A 20,152-nucleotide genomic window follows, 5' to 3' on the forward strand; every position below is an offset into this window, starting at 1 on the left:
ATGTACGAAGATTGGTGTTAATATGAGCTTAAAGTTTTATTTGTTTACGCAAAAACAGAATATGTGTTGTTTAAAAATTTAATTAAATAAAAATGTAAGCCGATGTACTCAGTTTATTACCAGTAAAGAGTATATGATTTATCAGTCAATTCAAAATGGTAATGTATGCCATTGAAATATTTTTTTTCGCGAATATAATAATATTTTTATTGGAATAAAATTTTAAAAAGTCGTCACTTGCTCAAACATAATAAGGTAAGATCTATAAATTAAATTCTGTATGTACTTTCAAAACATCATGCCATTAAAGAATAAGAAAACCAATTCTTTTATTTAGTATTAAATTTCCGCTTTAATATTTTTATGTTTGTAATAAAAAGAAAATGAGACACACAACACAGAACAAGGTTTGTACATTATGGATTTTTAATGCTATTTTTTTCGTAACCTTCATTTACAAGTAGTAATAGGGTATTCATCTTATAATACAAAAACGTATTTCCTCGCGATTCAGGATGGGGATGAGACAAGATGAACGATCACACACGCATACACACACACACATACAAATCATGAGGAACAACAACTGCAACTGTCCACAAAGCATACTCCCTACCTTCAGCATCACTGACCAGAATGAAATCGCTTAAGCAGCAATTAACAGACATTTTTAATTCGTTGCAACATCTCCAGTTTAAACTAAATACTGAGATATCTGTAATGCATTCCCTTACTTCTTAAAATGTGTTATAATAAGGTGCTAGTGTTATAGTTTTCGTGCACAACAAAGCAGGAGCAAAACAGTTAGATACGCATGAAAAAAAAAAAAAAAAAAAAAAAAAAAAAAAAAAAAAAAAAAGTTAAATATAAGGGATGCAAAACTAGGCACACAGTTTGTGAATTTCCGAAACAGATTTTGGGCTCAAAGTTCTTCATTACTTATTTTATATCTCATTTCTTTAATACTTGTTTCAGTTTCCTTATGATTTTGTTTTAATTGTGATTACATTAACTCATTTGTAATTTTGTTTCTCAGAGGTTGTTATCAAAAATAAAGTATTTCCTAGGGCACCCTGCATTGCTGCCGACATGTTTCGGTTCATCAAACAAGGATGGTAAGAAACTGATGTTAATGAAGAACATTTAGGCGAAATCCTGTTTCAGTACAGAAAATAGATTGTAAGATTTTTGGTTGTCGGTCCTAACTGCATTTTTATGTCATTCTTATCCTGACTTCATAAAACTATTTTAATAATCATAACTTCATAGTCAGAAGCGTATTGATACTCATAACAAAAACTGTACAGCTACTTTTGAAAAGCTTAACCTATATATAACAGCTGCGTTTAAAACTACTGAAATTTTGTAATTGTTTAAATGGAGTTTTCAGAATAACTGTATAGGAGCTAGAGGATTTTCTTACTAGCTGCTTGCGAATGAGAGGACAAGTAGAGCTAAAATAAGCAAAACTTAAAATGCAATAAAATAATAATTGCACACTTAAAATGAAGGAAGTAATGGCAATAAGATCATGGTAATCAATATAAAATAGAAATGATTCATACTGCGGAATTTTTTAAAATTAAAATTGTTAATTAGCTGCAGCGGAATAATGAATTTTAAACAGCGAGAAAAGGAAACAGTTTGAAATTAAAGTTACCGACCACAATTTCGAAATTTTGTTTGCGACTTGAGATATTAGACATAGTCAAAATATATATTAATACGAGACTCGGAAATTAGTTCGATGCTAAATAGAAGCGCTTCCAAAGTATAATTCATTACAGTAAATTATTAGTTACTTATTGTAGTAATTAATATTTTTTTAAAAAATCATAAAATCCTTTATAGCTTGACAATATATATATACACGTATATTTTTGGAGATAATTTATGGTAATTTTGTAAAAAAAAAAAAAAAAAAAAAAAAAAAAAAAAAAAACTTTTTTGTAATGTCATATTGATTTTTTAAGTTACTGTACCTTTCATTTTTTTTTCGTCACATTCTTCACATAAATTCAATCAAATGAAACTGAATTTATATCTGAATGAAAACTGAATTTATGAATATATGAAATTATTTATATTAGCGTAATACTAAAAATAATTTAAAATAAAACTCCATACTGTTTTTTATAAATTAATTTGCTTCCTATTAAAACAAAAAACTGACGTAATGTTTGTGACAGGCATGCAAAATGATAGCTTATCCAGCATAATACAAGAAATCGTTTTGTTATTTTATAAAAGATTGACCTTTCTAACTTGCATCAAATTGCCCAAATTGACTTTTGTGTCTGACATCTTAAATGCAAGTATAACAAGTTTTATTCTAAGAATTCTATATAAACTAGAGAAATTGCTTCGATGAGAAAATCAGAATATATTAAACAATCCACAAATAACAAACAACACTGCGCTACATTTCTGCAAGTGAATATATTGCAACGAATTAAAGGTAAAACATTTTATGCGACATTTGCCAACGACCTACACGATATACCCTTTTGAAAGCATTACATCTTTGGAACATTTCGATTAAGATTATGATGAGATCATTCCCCTAAACTCATCATAATGACAGAGTAGGATGTTGCTGTGATGTTGAGATAGGGAGAATGCGTGACAAACTAGACCATCCGGTCTTGCGAAGTTCTCATGCTAATTGCGTACCCCTATTTAGGAATTTACAATGCAGGAAGAGACCCGCAATGCTTCATCTTCCTTTGAGACCATGCTCCACCAAACAGAACTACTGAAGTCTGTTGTTGCAAGGAATGCCAATAATTGCTCAAGATAACATCTTATGCAAAGTATGATAATTAATGGGCATCGTAATCACTTTATTATACACTAATCATGAAATTTTACCGAAATTCGATAACAAATAAAGATCATATAATTACCGTAAACATTTATTCCAGTGACAGTCAAGTTGTGCTGCACAATGTTAAAAATAATTTATTTTTAATATATTTATTGTTTTGAATAATTTGATCCACATGATCATCGTAACACATATAACAGCAAATCCTTTTTTAAATCATAATGCAACGAATAAAATGAAACTTTTAATGAATGTTTTAACAAAATTTCATGATTATGAGTATTTGAAAACATTGCATCAACCTTTCAAAAATAAAAATTCTCATATAGTAAAGAAAATGCTTTGCTTGTTTAACGTTAGATTTAAAAAAAAAAAAAAAAAGATAAATTAAAAGTATATTGATTAAAAATGCTTAAACTACAGCAGAAACATATGTGTAAAATACATTTTCTAAGTGTAAGAATGCAAAAAATTATTACATATGTATCAAGAAATGATAATTAAAAAATAAATTTCGGCTTGAAGTCATACATAGATATTGCATCACAGTATTCCTTAAAATAATACAAACCCAATGTTAATGTCAACATTTTGTATTAAAAAGTCAAATTTTTCAGTTCAGTGTTAATAATAATCTGAAAGAATAAAAATAAAAAAATTAATACTTTTTCAGAAACTGTTTCGACAAATATTTTTAGTCAGGGATTTAATTACAGATTCTGTATGTGATTACGGAATGGTGATTTAAAATTCTTGCTTTTATTTAAAGAAATTGAAAATTATTTCAAAGGAATGATTAGACTTTATGATAATGCATATTTTGCATAAAATATGTAAAACTGGATTCCTTACATATTTAAAAGTATGAGACGTTGAATACCTTGCATATTTATTAAAATTTAGACATTATAATATAAAACGTTATCCCCCAAATTTGGAAAATACTCATTAAAATAATCAGGAAAAAGTTAAAAAAATTGTTGCTTTAATAACGACAATAATAATAATGATACAAAATTGATATAAAAGTTTCATAAACTTAAAAGTAAAATTAGGAATAAAAAATACTGAAAATTTAACAGTTTAGTGTTCAAAAATAAAAAAGGAAGAATTTCTCAGAGTTTAAAAATTATTCTAATACTTAAGAACTATCTAAAAATCTAAAACTTACTCTAACTAAATTTAAACTGAAACATCTTTAAAGATTTAGATTTTTCGCATAAATTTCGAGGGGAAAAACATATATCACATAGCGTGGGTTTTAACAATAATTTAGAAAATATATAGGCAATCCCTTGTAAAATAACAGCACTTTCTACCATATATAGTTTCTGTTTGAAAAAACGAACAAAATTCGTCCCAGGAGCTAGTAGGAGGCGATATGAAAAGCACCGCGTGTTCTGTCTTCCTTTTTTTTCAGTCGAAGGGAACGAACAGAATTCGATGGGTCTCAAGACAAAGGAACACGAGATGAGAGCGGTCTTAAAGTCTTTTATTTTCTTTTTTATATCTCCTTCGGCTCAATGCAAGAGCAAAATTGTCTTGTGCATCGTAAAAGGAAAAAAGCAGGAACTATTTTCGTGAGACTTTTGTTTTTTTAACTTTTGTTCATTGCTTTGAACATTGAGTTTATGAAAAGGAACTAGTTGTAATGCAAAGTGTGCAGCGTGGAGAACCGAATTTAGAAATAAAATGCATCTTAATTTATGCGAGTCACTAATTTATCACCGTATTAATAAAAAAGCGAAAGGTGCTTTTGATAATATTTATAAAATATCTAATTATATAAATTGCATAAGATCTCTGTCACCATAATAATAATAATAATTTTAAGTGCGAAACTCAAGTGTAAAGTTTTGCTTTCAAGTTTTTTTTTTAATCAAAACTAAAAATAGACAAGGTTATTATTTAAAGGTTGTTATTCAAGGTTAAAATTTGTTAACAAGGATAAAAATATATATTTAAAAAATATTTTAAAGGAACAAAGCACAGCACATTAGCGAAAAACCAAAAACATGCAATGCTGAAATTAATTCTGGGTCGACGGTAGGGAGAATGCAACTAACGACACCGAACGACAGAAATTAAAGGCGGCAAAATTTTTAGAATTTATAGAAGCACCTAGCAGCAAAAGTTAGGGATTGGTAACATTTTTAGAATTAAGGAATGAACTGGGTAACACAATTTAGAACCAGCATAATTTTTAGAGTTTAAGAAGCTGTTTAGCAGTAATATCTAGGATCCGCAGAGCAGCAGAATGCTTAGTCCGGGCCTGTATATAATAAAATTTAAAACATCTTTTATTTTATTTCTCAACAAATAACGGAAAAATTTTTTGTTTAATAAATATCGAGAACAGCAACGAAGTTGAGGTACACGAAATTAAATTTCTTGTCTGTTATGTCAAAATAAGATTTTTAATAATAAGATATTAGTTTAATTTTGCACAAGTTTTATACATTTATATAAACAGATCCGGTTTTCTAAAATTATTTTTGCTGCAATGCTCAATAAAATGTATATCATTTAAGCGTCTAAGATGTTACTTTATTACACACAGCTAAAAGATATCAAATTTCGTAACACTGGATGATTTCTTGCAATTAAGAGGGAAAAAAAACAGGAGAAAAGAGCCTACACGAATATATATATATATATATATATACTCTTTATATATATACTCTTTATATATCTATATATATAAAGATATATAAAGAGTCCATTTAATTCTTCCCTGTGGCAGTTTATAAACCTCTTAAAAGGTGATAAATTGTTTGAAAATAATATATTCGGTTCTCCTGTAGCAACGTCGTTCACTTTTAAAGGAATGCGCTCCACGGGTTTTGTAAACGGAGATGCCACTTTCTGAGTTAAAAAAAAAAAAAAAAAAAAAAAAAAAAAAGTGCAGACAAAATTTAGAAAAAATAAATTTAACTCTTGTACTTTTTGCCCAATTCTTTACGATTATTCAAAATTTGATACACCTCATAATACCCAGTAACTGCTTGTTCAGAATCTGGAATGCAACATAATCTTGAGGTTAAAATGTAAACAACTAAAGGAACTAAAGATTCTGCTTTATTACTTACGTAATTATTTCCATAATTATACATATCTATGCTTTCATCAAACAACAGAACTGAATTTTTGTGGCTCATAACATACATAAATTTTATCATCATATCTTTGTTATGAAAGCGTAAGAAAACATAAAATATCATTGAACTCAAATTTTTTAAAGGAGAATTAAATTAATATTCTCAGAATTTTTTCGCTTTACATAAATCTGTTTATAGTTCAAAGCAGTTTTCAAAAATTATAATATTAATGTAATAATATAATATTTCATATATATAAATTGAAATTACTTAAATTTGAAAAAAATATGATATATCAATGTTGCACTTTTAAAACTAAAAAAGAATCCAATGATTTTTTTTTTAAAGTAAATTTCTTAATTTCCTTTAAGTTAAAAAATGTGGGATCTCCTTCTTCGAAACCGGAGCACGAAAGACCATTTGATAAAATGCAGATTTACAATAAAAATACGTCTTTGCTATTTCAAATGACGTCATTGAAGACGATGAACACGCATTTACAAAAAGAAAAGTGATGCTTAGTATCCATGAACCTGATGGTCGAGGTAAAAGGGAAGAAACAAATTTTTACACACTTAGTTTACTATCTCACTTAACCCCAACAAATACCCATATATGGGTGTTAAGAGACACATTTCGATAATATGCACTCATACTAGTCAATATTATACCTTGTATGGTCCGAAAGTTCATAGGTTAAGGTCAAAACTGCTTTCCGTGCTTTACAAAATGATACAAAGAGACAAGAAGTGATGCATTCTTATTCAGTTCTGTGAATACAGTTCCTGGTTGCAATAACATACTGTTCAGGCAGCGTCCTGTAGTGCTGATCAAGTCCTGACGTATGTAACATTCACAGATGCCAGATCCAGTCTTCTAATTTAATTGAAGTTTTAACAACAAGTAACATTGCACGGTGCATTCCATGTAGTTTAAAACTGGAAATGAAACAGTTACAACAGGAAAAGTATCTCCCTAGCCCTCTACAGTCCAGGGGTAGTGAGAGGTAGTCATGAAAATTGAAAACTTTTCACACATATCACATTGATCGCCATGGTTTAAGAACATGGTGGTGTACATATTGCAAGAACAGACACTTAAGACAAAAGATATCTCAAAATATTTAGCAAACAGATTTGAAAGGTTAAAAGAGCCGTTTCTCTACGGTGTATAAATCGATTATAAAGAAAATAAATGTCCATATCATTCTGAGCATGAGGTCCAGTCACAGCAATAGCCTTTGGACTGTAGGACTGCAGTTAAGAATTCTATCATCTCCGTAAAATGCCTGTATCGTTACTTCAGAAAAGTGCTTGCAATATTCCACTTTGACACTTCTGTATTTTAAATTCGAAAATAAATAATTAACAAGAAGTTAAAGCATGTAATGCAATAATTTTTTAATACAATTAGAAAAACACCAGGTATATTTTTTATTTTTGATACTTTTCTTTTAAGTCAGTAAAAGAAGTACGCGACTCATACCTTCTAGATAACGATTCAGAAACCAAACGGCTAAATTTATGACTGTTTTTTATTTGATAGATAATTAGCCTCAAAGAATATGTAATTAATAATAATGTTAAATCAATATTTTAGAGATTATCAAATTTCTCTCTTTATGCATTCGAACTTTAGAAAATTGAATGAACTTAGTAAAAATTTATTTTTGAAAACGTGACACCCTAAATATCACCCGAGCAGGTAAGGTAATGGATTGCAGACTTACTTGTTTTTGACAGATCGCAGGTTGAGCAAGATTTAGATTTAGTCAGTTTTTTAATTAATTCTGATTTTGCAAAAGAATCAAACTATTTCGCTTTACTACAAGATCTACGTAAAATACGCATTGATTGATATTTAATGTAAAATGTTTTTCTACTACGACGTTATATAATTCTCAAAATATTTAATTCTCATCTCCAGAAAATTATACTACTTCATGTTATTCAGTTTTTCAGTTTTCTATAGATAGCAATGTGTAATGCAGTCAAACCTCACTATAGCGAACCCGAATTATAAAAAACTTCCAGCTAATAACGAACGAACTTTTTGATATTGCGCAATTTCTTACATAGTTACTATTTGATATGGCTTTAACAAGCATCCAAGCATGTGAAAATCGAACATAACATTATAGATGTCTCCGACTGAAACGTTTTTGTCATTTTTCATATATATAATATATATATATATATGTGTGTTTTTTGCTATCCTAAATAGTCTAAACATGGATAATTTTAAAGGATCAGTTAAATCATTTTTCAGTTAAAGCTTCCAAAAATTCTGGGGGAAAATATATATCTATCCTGAATAGTCTAAAAATGGATAATTTTAAAGGATCAGTTAAATCATTTTTCAGTTAAAGCTTCCAAAAATTCTGGGGGAAAATATATCCATGTTTAGACTATTTAGGATAGCAAAAAACACATGTTATTTTTTATCATTATACCATTTACTTTGCGTTTTAAACCAAGTCCAATGCAAAGCTGGTGTAATACTCATTCCCAGAAAATAAAAATACATAACAAAGGAAAACTTAGGAAACCATATTTTACTACAAAAATGATTAATCGTAATTATAAATCTACATTTTAGAGGGAGATATGGATTTCGAGGGAATGGTTTGAACCATAATTTCTGCTAGCCGTTAAATTACTAAAATTCGTGTAAAAGTATCGAAATTTGGTGAAACTGGAAACTAATAATATAAATAATAATAATAATATAATTGTAATTAATCTTTAATGTAACCTTTTATAAAAAAAGTAATTATTCCCTTCTTTTCTGAAATACTAATAAGTTCGTAATAATATTAATTTTTTTGTGTGTGTGTGCAATTCATCAATTAATTTTTACTTTTTTTTTTTTTTGTGTGTGTGTGTGTGTGTGTGTGTGTGTGAAATCCTCCGTGTTCCTTTTTATCCGATCTGATAAAGCAAACTAAACTTTCGGACCCTTAAAAGTTCGTTGGAGCCGGGTTTGACTACACATTATTTTCAAACTGATCTCGATAAAAAAGTTAATGTTACTTACTCTGGTTTCTTGTTGAAATTTTCAGTTTTTATAAATCACCGAAAGTTAAGAATTTTTTTATACTTAAAATTAATGACTTTTTCTCTAATTAGAATAAAAAGAACTTTCATGTATTCTTATTCCTCCAATTAAGGATAACGCATCAGGGCTCTTTTCTGTCATCGGGACCAGATTAAAAAATGTGTATATGTATGTGTGCGTGTAGGCATATACATACATGCATATGTGGACTCCGTAAACAAAAAATCAGACAGTTCTATATCTCCCGTTCCATTGGGCCGATTGATGGAATTTAATTTGCAGTTTTTTTTTTTTTTTTTTGTCTCAAAGGCGCGATTTAAAATATATATTAGATTTATATATAGCATTTTTCTAACATAGGTATTTTGACACAAAAATCGGACGTTTTCTGAAATGACATACCGATATTTTTCCATATTTCGATTATGCGACTCAAATTATGGCTAAATATTAAACTTTGTAAAATTTGGTAAGAAACTTACCGAGAAATTTAAAAATTTATCTTGGCACACTTTTTTCAGTTTGCGCCAAGAATAATTCACTTGGGGAAATTTTTAATTTATGGCAACACAGTACTTTTCTTTCTCTTTCATTGCACACGACCAGAAGAAAAAGTGCTACGTTCATTCTTTCAAATAATTTTAACAAATTGCTTAAACCGCATTTGGTAAAATCAGTTATTTTTATGCAGATATGCCTAGAAATACATCTAATTTAAGGCGATGGTAAAAATTTTATATTTAAAAAAAGTTTTCGAAAAACTTACAAAAATGAGTAACAATACAAATTTTAAAAACAAATCAGAAAATATTTGTGAATTTTATTTAGACTGAACCTAAATTTAGAACTGTGGAAGAAGGAATGAAGTAAATTTAATAAAAAAGACGTATTAATAAATATATACAAATTCAATTAACACTGAGGAGCTAAAATTTTGACAGCTAATGTTTAAAAATCTACTCGCGCGATTTTTACAAAACTTAATAGTTGGGCATACATAATTTGAGTCGTAGAATCGAAATATGAAAAAAAAAAAAAAAAAAAAGTATGTCATTAAAAAAAAATCCGATTTAATGTCTGTGTTGAATACCTACGATTGAACAATGCTCTATATAAATCTAATATATATTCCAAGTCGGGCTTTCGAGATATGAAAAACAAATTAAATTTCGTCAATCGGCTCAGTAGAACGGGAGATATAGAACTGTCTCTCTTTTTTGCGTAGAGTGTACAAACAATGCATGCATACATACATACATTTCTGAGTCTGGTTCGCTGGTCCGCATAATAGAAAAGTACCCGAATCTGTTATGTCAAAAAGAGGTCTAGTTTCAAAGCACAGGAAATTTTACGGCTAATTATCCATGTTAATGCTTGGTTTCTGATCATCAGTAATAGTGCTAGGATTTTATATTATTCAAATGCCTTTACAAGCTTTATAATGAGATAAGGATTCATTGACTATAAATACGTTTATCTTTCGCCTGATTAATCTGACAAATATTAAAACTGTACATATTTAAAAAGAAGAAGCTATTATACACTTGAGATGAAAGAAGAATGAAATTCTAGCTCTCTGCACAGTTACGTTATTTATTTAACCGTATGTAAAACATTTCTTATGAAATAATATACGGAAAAAAGTTACGCTTTCGAAATGCTTGATTTTCCTGCGCCCTAAGACCGTTCCTTTAATTTTGAATGCAGCGACAATGTTCCATAAATAGTAAAATTCTAGAAGTTTCAGTTCCTTACTATGCGTGTTTCGAGGTAACATATCCAGGATATTAATTTTCAATTTTTTTTTACTTCGACAGTTACATCGAGTGCCGCCTCGGGCCATAAGCGGCGATTTGGAACATAAGACTGTAGGATGTGGCGGCTCCGAGTAGTAGTAGTAATAGCAGTAGTTGTAGTAGTAGTAGTAGTAGTAGTAGTAGTAATAGTAGAAGTAGTAGTTTAGTGAGTGGTGCATGGAACTTATGAAGGCATCCTCGATACTGCTCTGACAAGGTTTCTTTCTAAGCTTGCAGAAGAAAAATGAAACGGAAGAACACACCACGTCTCAAACACGATGCAAAAGCCACCGTCAACCTCCTCCTATGGAAAGTCATGAGGCAAGAAGCGGAGTTGAATCGTAATAACAAAATAAAACAAAAAAAAAAAAAAAAAGGTCCACTAAGTGGTTTTCCTTTGGTGATGAGATTTTGGAACTTAATGAAAACTATGTTATTGTTCTTATATAATCAGTTTTGAACCCACAGCGAGAACAATTACTGTGTTAGACCGTTGCCTCGTGTCCGCAAGATGGCTGAGATTCGGAAAGCAACGCTTCATAAGCAGCAATCCGATGACTTGCTGTCCGACATGCTTGTCTGCCATATCTTGCGATTATGCGTCAGGAGAGAAGTAACGGTGGCCTCGACCCGGTGGAGTGGTACCATTATATTCAGTTCATTCTTGGGGAGTGGTATTGGGATAGGATTCAATAGATGACTTCATAAACAGTGGCTTTTTTGTCGCCGGACCCTGTCACTATATACTTGTCGTCAGAAGAAATGTCGCAACTCAAGACAGACGAAGACTCTTTCGACTGAAAAGAAAGAAAATAAGGTATTATTAATTGATTTTTCCCTAAGCTGCATTAAAATACTTTGCTTTTGTTTTCAATAATATGCCAATAAAATAAATGTCACCAAAAAACAAGCATGCAGTTTCTTATTGGGTGATTATGAAATTTTCAACAAAGCAGATAATATTCAAAAGCAGAAATCAGAGCAAAAATTTCAAAAAACTTGTAAAGATTTGATATTACTAGATTAATTTAAATTCAAACAATGGCTTGATTGAGAAGTTTTCTCATTCTGAAGATTTCTTTAATCTTTATAGTGTGAATTATCAATGATATACATAATTCGCAAAAGAAAATTCACAAAAACATAACAACTCAATATATCAATAATGACTAAAATGGACAGAAATGAGAGTTTTCAATATACGCCAAAATGAAGACACATGCATTTTTATGAAAGAAAACAAAATAAAATTGAAGAAGCATTTCTTGCTGTCGATTGCTGATGCCATGCTGAGCTTACGCAACATCATTTTTTCATTCAAGAAAATTTAACTAAATCGTTTATTAAATGTGAAAAATATTTCAGATACCATTTATATGAGGTAAATATGATTTGGTGGTAGCTGCGTTTGGCTAAGCATTGTCATTTCTGCCATGCAAATAATGGTAATTTCAGAAAATAAAATGACCTTGAAAATAACGACGCTGCAACTAATTGTACTACAAAATAATATATAACCACTAGAAATAATGTAATAATGAGAATATTGCTTTCTTTAATTATAGTCCGAAAGGAAACAATTTATATTTTATAACAACACAAAACAATTTTTTGTATTATTATTATAAATATAAATTGTTTTATAAACAAAACACATTTTTTGTATCATTATAAAATTTAAGTTGTTTTAAACAAACATTTAATAAGTTTTAAAAAACAAGAATTCTATATAAAATGCCTACTGATATAAAAAATTTGACACGTGTCTGGTATCTGATGTTAAAAAAAAAAAAGTTGTGTTTCAGCAGTAATGAGATACATTCCGATGACATCAGAGATCACGTGACTTATGTACAGCTAATGTAAACAACAAGGTCATTCTTCCTCTTTTTCTCTTGCAGAATGTATCTCATTGACTGAATTCAATAAGTATGCATAAATTTTTATTTTTTTAATATATATGCTTCGCCCAAAATTTCTGTTTTTACACCACCTAAGTTGCATTTCGAGTGTAAGGATAGAGATGTAAATATGTAAGGTGCGGCAATGACTCGGACGATTTGGCAACAGCGCTTGCTTTGCTTTGGCTAAAGTGGAGAGAATGATTCTATCGCCAACTTGTAAAAGAACTTTAAAGCATTTTTAGTAACAATGGAGCTTTGGACAGAAGCTCAACGTGCTAATGCTGTAAAGGCATTTTATAAAAATGGCAAGATTTAAGTGATCGTTTAGCGTGAATTTCGAAGAGAGTTCAAGATTCATCGTAATAATGCTGTTCCATCAGCCTATGCCATCAAGAACTGGGTACGAAACCATCAAGAACTGGCCACTGGTTCGACAGTAAATAAGAGGTGGTAGTGAGAAATCAGTGTGTACACCCAAAGGCATAGCGGCAGTAAAAAAAGAGGTTGATTTTTTTTTTTTTTTTTTTTTTTTTTTTTTTTTGTGGCCCTACTTGAAATCACAAGTGTTCAATTCTCCAGCCCCTCACGCAATCGAGGAGTTGAAACTTCGAATTAAGGAAGAAATTCAACGAATTCCTGGGTAGATGCTGCAACAAGTAATGGGCGATGTTAGCAGAAGACTTTTCGAGTGCGTACAGAGAGATGGTGGGCATCTGAAAGACATTACTTAAAAAAAAAAAAAAAAAAAAAAAAAAAAAAAAAAAAAAAAAAAACACTTTTTATATATATATATATATATATATATTTATTTATTTTGGAAACTAAATGTTTAACGTGTTTTAAGGTATCCGACCTCGTACAAAAGACGATTTTCGGTCAAAATTTCGATTTTTAATTTATTACATTATCTTAAAGAATACATCTTTAGCTATCAAATACAAGTTTTTGCTTGTTGATAGGTTAATTAGAACTGAAGTTATAAGCATTTTTCTGTAATTGAATAAACCAGAAGTTCCAATATTCTGTGCCGGAAGTGAGCGTTTAAATAGATATACCTATTTAGATTTATCATCAAGATTTTGTAAATTATTTTGTAAACCTGCGTACTAAGTTAAGATATTTTGTAATACATTTTAAGAATCTGGTGTTAGTTTTTTGGGTATTCGACGTTGAATGTATGTGTTGCTGCTTTGTCGATTAGCGTTGACAAAGTGCTTGATTTGAAAGCTATGTCACATTTTTGCATCATTTGCAACAAAATAAACAGAATGGCATGCAATCTTCAGCACGACATATATAAAGCGTAACATAATTGTTCTGCAAATTATAAAGAAGCAGCTTCGGGTATGGAAGCAGTTGGTGCTTATCCCCTGTTTGAATGATCTATTACGTTACGAAAGCTGAAGTACACGGAGTGTTTCGAGGATGGGGATTCTAAGGGGTTTTTAATAGTAAAAGATATATATGGTAAAGATTCGGTCAAGAAAGTGGAATGCATTGAACATGTACAGAAAAGGGTTGGTAGTAGACTACAAAAAGTAAAAAACTCCGCTCCTGAATTGAAAGGAAAAGGTAAACTGACTGATTCTTTTATTGATAAACTACAGAATTGGGAATTGCAATTAGAAGTCATGTTTGAAACTTAATTGAGATGCAACAGGTTGTACTAACTGCTTGTTCCATTGTAGCTCTTCTTCGAAGCCAATGCCCTCCTCAATAATCAATGAATTGGTGCAACTATGAATGTGTAATTGCAGAAATCAGAAAAAAATCAGAAACAAAAAAATTAGGCAAAAACCTCTGGTATATCAATATATATTTTGAATTTAATTAAACCTACATATATGGAGTTGCCTACATAAACAAGAGTTATTAAAAAGTGTCTACATGACAAAACTCAAAATGTCAAGGAACGTTTTAATGGCATTTTATTGCAAATTGTTCCGAAAGAAAAATTCATAAACTTGCGAATATTAATGTTTGGAGCAAATGTAAGTGTTGTGTTATTTAATGTTATTTAATGATGGATTTATAGGTTTGCTTGAAGCATTTTCAAGGTTAGGTATGTGCCCTGAATTTTACATTGAGCAGGGAATTCGAAAACTTGATAAAGTGCAAAATCATGACTTTTGGTGGCACTCCACAAGTTTTACAAAAACTCAAAGAAAAAATTATGCTTTGTTCGAAAGAAAAGGTGCAAAGTGTGGGAAGAAAAAACCAAGGTGTCAAGTTACAAAGCAGAGGAATTTTAATTATCAGGGATGCTTTTTTCACTAAGAAATTATATGAAAACTTTAAACTTGTTTTCTGAAAAATGTTTTTTTTTCTGTAAATATTGCCAATGGTAACAGCCATAACTCAAAACTTTATGGATAAAATTTAATGATACTTTTTATATATGTTTTATATAATCTGATGCATGCTCTGAAGCAAAAGATTTTAGAAATATTAATTAGAAATTGAATTGTTACTTTTTATTTTTAGATTTTGGATGCAATAATAGGAAAATATACAGTAAATACTATACATTTTGACATATCTCAAGAATATATGAATATTTCTTAATTATTTTGCTTGATTGCATACAAAACAAGTGTAAACATAAATACAAATTAAAAAAACTGCATATTTATATATACTTTGTTCACCGTGATTGTTAAAGGCAAAATTTAAGCAAAAATTATCCTTTTTTTCATAATTTTTCAAAATTAAAATTACTTAGCATTACGTTTTAAATTGTTTTCACTCATTAATATGCTTATCTTCAAATTAATATGTTTATAGTTAAAATCAAAACCATTTTTAAAAAAATGGTATCCGAACGAGGTCGGATCCTTAAGTGAATTTTAAGTGAATAAAGCTAATCATTCATTCTTGGTAACATTTTTTAAATCGACCGACTCACTGCTGCACCTTGTATTTTCATTCTTCAAACAGAGGTAATTTTAAAAGACTAAGTTCCTAGAGTAAAAGCTATTTGTTTGGCATTTTATGATCTTAAAGACTAAATAATTGATTATGAATGAAAACGTATGGACTTCTTTCTAAAATGGTTTCCGTTGGAGAATATTCCAATGGCATGGAACTCGGAGACTTTTCCAAAGAAAGTTGGCTTTCACTTACATTCCAAAGTAGGCAGATTATTTGTATTATGAAGTTTGTCACTTCTCTTTATCACTAATTGCAATGCTGTAAATGTGTGAAAAATATTCTTGAAATTACTGAATAATAAGCGATCCTCTTATGCCATTTTAGTTGCATTATGCTTATTTCAAAAATTTTATGCCCAAAAATAAAAAAAATGTAACATTTGCCATGAATTGCATCTTCATTACGTTCATTAATTTGAATTCCTTCTTAAGAAACTAGTATTAGTATTTAAAATTACGAAAGTCTTTCCGACTTATAAATACAACCCTAGTTAGTACGTAATTTTAATACTATTAGTATTTAAATTACCTATTAGTATTTTAAACTAGTACTAGCTTAAAATACTAATTAAAATACTAATTAAAATACTGACTAAAAAGTTTTTTTATTCGTGGTTTTAAATTGAGTTTCTGTTTCTTGGAGATGGTACATGGATAGTTTTCTTATTATAAATTATTGGTTCATTACTTTGCAGTTTTAGCGCAAGTCTTAGGCCTTTTAATTACTTATATATATATATATATATATATATATAATATAAAATATGAAACAAAATTATTAAACTTATATGGAATCAATTGGCAATAGACCTTTAAATTGATAAATTTTTATTAAACACATCCCGGCTTCAAAGATACGGGTTGCACCATTTTGCTTCACTCTGCAGCATATTATGTCATTCTTTTCCTGCAATTTCTCTATACTGCAAAGTTTAGCCCAATCGCTGCACAGGATTGACACAAAGACTTTCCGACTAATAAATACGACCCCAGTTAGTACGTAGTACTTTCTTATAAGATGTTGCTTTCCACAAAGGATAATGTTGTCTCTCGCTTCGCCTTTCTTCTCTGTAGTGTAAACTTCATGTACAGAATTTATCGAACGAGTTTAGCATCCCTAGTGTTGTACCAGTTTAAGCAAACGAGTATTTCTGAATAATTGTTCTTGTGCAAAATAAAAATGATGTTTTAATCATCAAGCCAGTTGTGATTTTCGCGCCAGTCGTTATCTAAGTAACAGTCTTCTTGACCATGACTAAAGATTGAATTGGTTTTCATCTTCCGCAAAAATTACGATATCATATATATATATATAATGTTAATGAATAATAACAGTTAAAACATTGAATAAATATTCTGGAAATTTCGCAACTCATAACCTACAGTAATCAAATATGTGCGGAATCCTATTCAAAAGAAAATATAAATTATGGGGAAAAAAAAACTAGAAGGGATTGTTACTTAAATAAATCTCCCAATTAAATTCGAAACCACGTTAACAAAAATAAAATAAAAGTGAAATGAAAATACTCTCAATAGGAAATCTTACTTTGTATCAAATTTTCAATACTCAGTGTAGCGTTTTATTAAAATATCTTTCTAGATTTTTCTTAATTCACTTAAAATACTGTTCTACGGGCATATGGAAACCTTCCAGTTAAAAAAAAAAGAAGACAAAAGAAAAAAAAAAAAAAAAAAAAGGGGGGAAGGGAAATTTTTCTTTAAATACGCATATTTTGGTTTCATGAAGTATTCCTAAACACATTCTTCGAAATATTCTTTTTTTCTCCCCTCATTTCTTCTTCTTATGTCGGTGTAAAATTTCAAAGATATCTAACTGGAACCAAATGAAAGGAAGTAAAAACTAATAAAGGAAGAAAAAAAAACTTTCTTCATTTAATTCTTTGATAATCCTTCACGAAAGAATTTCTCTTTTAGTTAAATAAAAGACATTACACATTATAGTCTCCGAATATTTTCACTCGAAGGAGGGGGAAAAAATTATGAAATCAGTAACTGGAGCAAATTTTTTACCTTCGCCGTTATTAAGAGAGTGGCATTCTCCTGTCTTATTGAAAAAGTGCCCCCCCTTCTATTGGGAGAAGTAGCAATGCGAAGAAAAGCGGTACAACCATGAGTTTTGACTTGACCAACGGAAAGAAATTATGTAACATAAAGAAACAAGAGCTATCCAAAATTTAATGCACTTAAATGTTCAGATTTGTTAAAAACTAAATGTAAACATTTATTTACATACACTAGAATCAAATATAGGTACTAAGCCTTGATTATAAATAATTGCACAAATCACACATTTCTGCAGTAATAATACGTCGAACTTTCTGTTGTAGCACACTCGGCGCGTATTCGATAGATCCAGGAACGAGTCCCGGTGACGGTATTGCACATTCTTCACATCTCCTGCTTCAAAATTACCTAATGACTCATTAGGACTCCTTATGACAACATTAAATGGAACATCTAAGGCAAGTTTACTCAAATTCACATAATACATGGGAAAAAAAAAAAAAAAAAAAAAAAAAAAAAACGAAACAACGAAACTGCCTATGCAGCCTCCCTATTCGAACCATTAACAGGTAAGAAATTGTGTCGAACTTGCTGTTTTGATGCATTCGGTTAGTACTTCTAACCGAAAACTGTAAAATCCAGCTTAAAATTCCAGTGAGGGCCCACAATTTTTTTTTACGTTTTATGTTTACCTCATAGTCTATACAAGTTCTCAGTCTTATTTTTTTTTTGGCACTGGAGGGCTTGATATACGTCAAAACATGAATTTATTTATTAAAAATGTGAAGCTTTTATAAGTGCTTGTAGTTTTCAGTTATTATTGCAATCATTCCTGTAACGACCACTCGTAATAGCCATCATATGCTATAACAACCAACACCAGAAGTTCTCAGCTGATGACACTACATTAAATCCATTTTCATTATAGCGACCGATCGTTATTACGCCAAATGTGCTGTTATAAAACTGCTTTTTGGTGATCTGGGAAAGGGGGCTTAGAGAACCTTGGTTACGTGCGTCTGTTTCCAACAAGGAACTGACTGGACACCCGGCTTTGAGTTTGCTTGTAAAGCAAGTTGCTTCGAATACTGTCGAATATATTCTGTTTTCCAATGGCGGGCCCTCAGCCGCCTTGGCCACTACTAAGGCCAGAAGTGGTGGTCCACTTTATATGGAGGCACCTAATAGGTGGGCCACCTTTGCCTTCTATAAAGGGACGGACAGTTACAGCCATGCCTTCACCAGGATTCGAATGCGGGCCCTTAGTAGTTATCGGTATCGTAGTCGGCTCCGATAACTACTATATTGTCTGAGCGGCATACTGACGAATATGAAAAGGTCTTAGATTTGCAGGATGCTTTCTTTCCAAAACACCAAGCAATCGATTGCATGTATTTTTCATAATATATTGAAATTAGAAAAAAAAAAAAATGACTAAGACTGTTAAAAAGCATCGCATTTGTTCAAACCATTAACAGGTAAGAAATTGTGTCGAACTTGCTGTTTTGATGCATTCGGTTAGTACTCCTAAGGTTGCAGCGGAGCCATTAATAGCTGAGTAGAACGCTGATCATTTATCCTGAATTCGGTGTTTAGCAGATCAACATAATGGCTGCAACGAGATTTCGTAGTTTTTCTCCCTTGTAGATTTGAGTACTTTCAGAAATTCCTACACGAAAGCAGCATTTCTACTAAGGCAGTTAGTTAGCTTTGGCATGCTTTGCGTAATAAATAACACAACCTAACCAGAAAGAAAGCCAGATAAATTTTGAATAACAACATTTTATTTATTTATTTATTTATTGCAAAATTTATATCTGATACATAATAAACTTAAATAAGATTCTTATCAAGTAGGCGCAACAGTCCCCCAACTATCCAGACACAGATACTTAGAACTCCAGTTTTACGAATCGCTTATTCTTTCTGAGTCAAGAATAAATAAAATTAAGAATTTCGTTAATTTATTATGCGTTTTTCATCTCCTTAGTCACTGAAATAACATAAAAAAATAATACAGAGCAATGCATATTTTATAAAAAGCCTACAAAATTTATTTACATAACATACGACATATCCTCCATTTCACACATAAGGCTTTATAAGCATTGATAAAAATGTAATTATGTGTTATATACAAGCCTATTTTTTTTTGGTTCATTCGACGCGTCATTACTTAACTATGATAAGAGCTTTAAAAAAAAAAAAAGTATTGAACAAACTTGCTGACGTTATGGCAATTACCTCCCATGCAAGTAATTTAAGTCTTACGCTATGCGGTGCATTTGCAATTCTATCCACAGCATTTCGATTTGCCTTTCGGTGTACATGAAGTTTTCTTTTGCGATTGATTTTGTTATGGTTGAGGATATATCCTGCCCCCCCAATCTTTTTTTTTAGGAGTGTTGGAGTGTTTTTTTAGGATTTTTACTTCCTTATACGAAGTAAAGGAACGAATTCGTTTCCCAAACGAATTATAAAACTGATTTAAAATGAATTCAGAAGAGATTTT

General features: G+C 30.3%; 1 protein-coding gene across 2 annotated transcripts in view; it reads right to left on the reverse strand.

Annotated features, from left to right (window-relative positions):
- Nucleotides 1-403: 403 nt before the first annotated feature.
- The window catches only part of LOC118202282 (transducin-like enhancer protein 4), a 645,188-nt gene continuing 625,439 nt past the window's right edge, over nt 404-20,152 (reverse strand). For both annotated transcript variants that reach the window (XM_085810638.1, XM_085810637.1), the window contains exon 24: nt 404-11,575. In XM_085810638.1, the coding sequence (XP_085666764.1) occupies nt 11,468-11,575 (108 nt within the window). In that variant the 3' untranslated portion in view covers nt 404-11,467. The remainder of the gene's footprint in view (nt 11,576-20,152) is intronic.

Source organism: Stegodyphus dumicola, chromosome 2 (assembly GCF_044657685.1).
Source record: "Stegodyphus dumicola isolate Sdum_Otavi_A_Nest chromosome 2, ASM4465768v1".
NCBI classification, from domain to species: Eukaryota; Metazoa; Arthropoda; class Arachnida; order Araneae; family Eresidae; genus Stegodyphus; species Stegodyphus dumicola.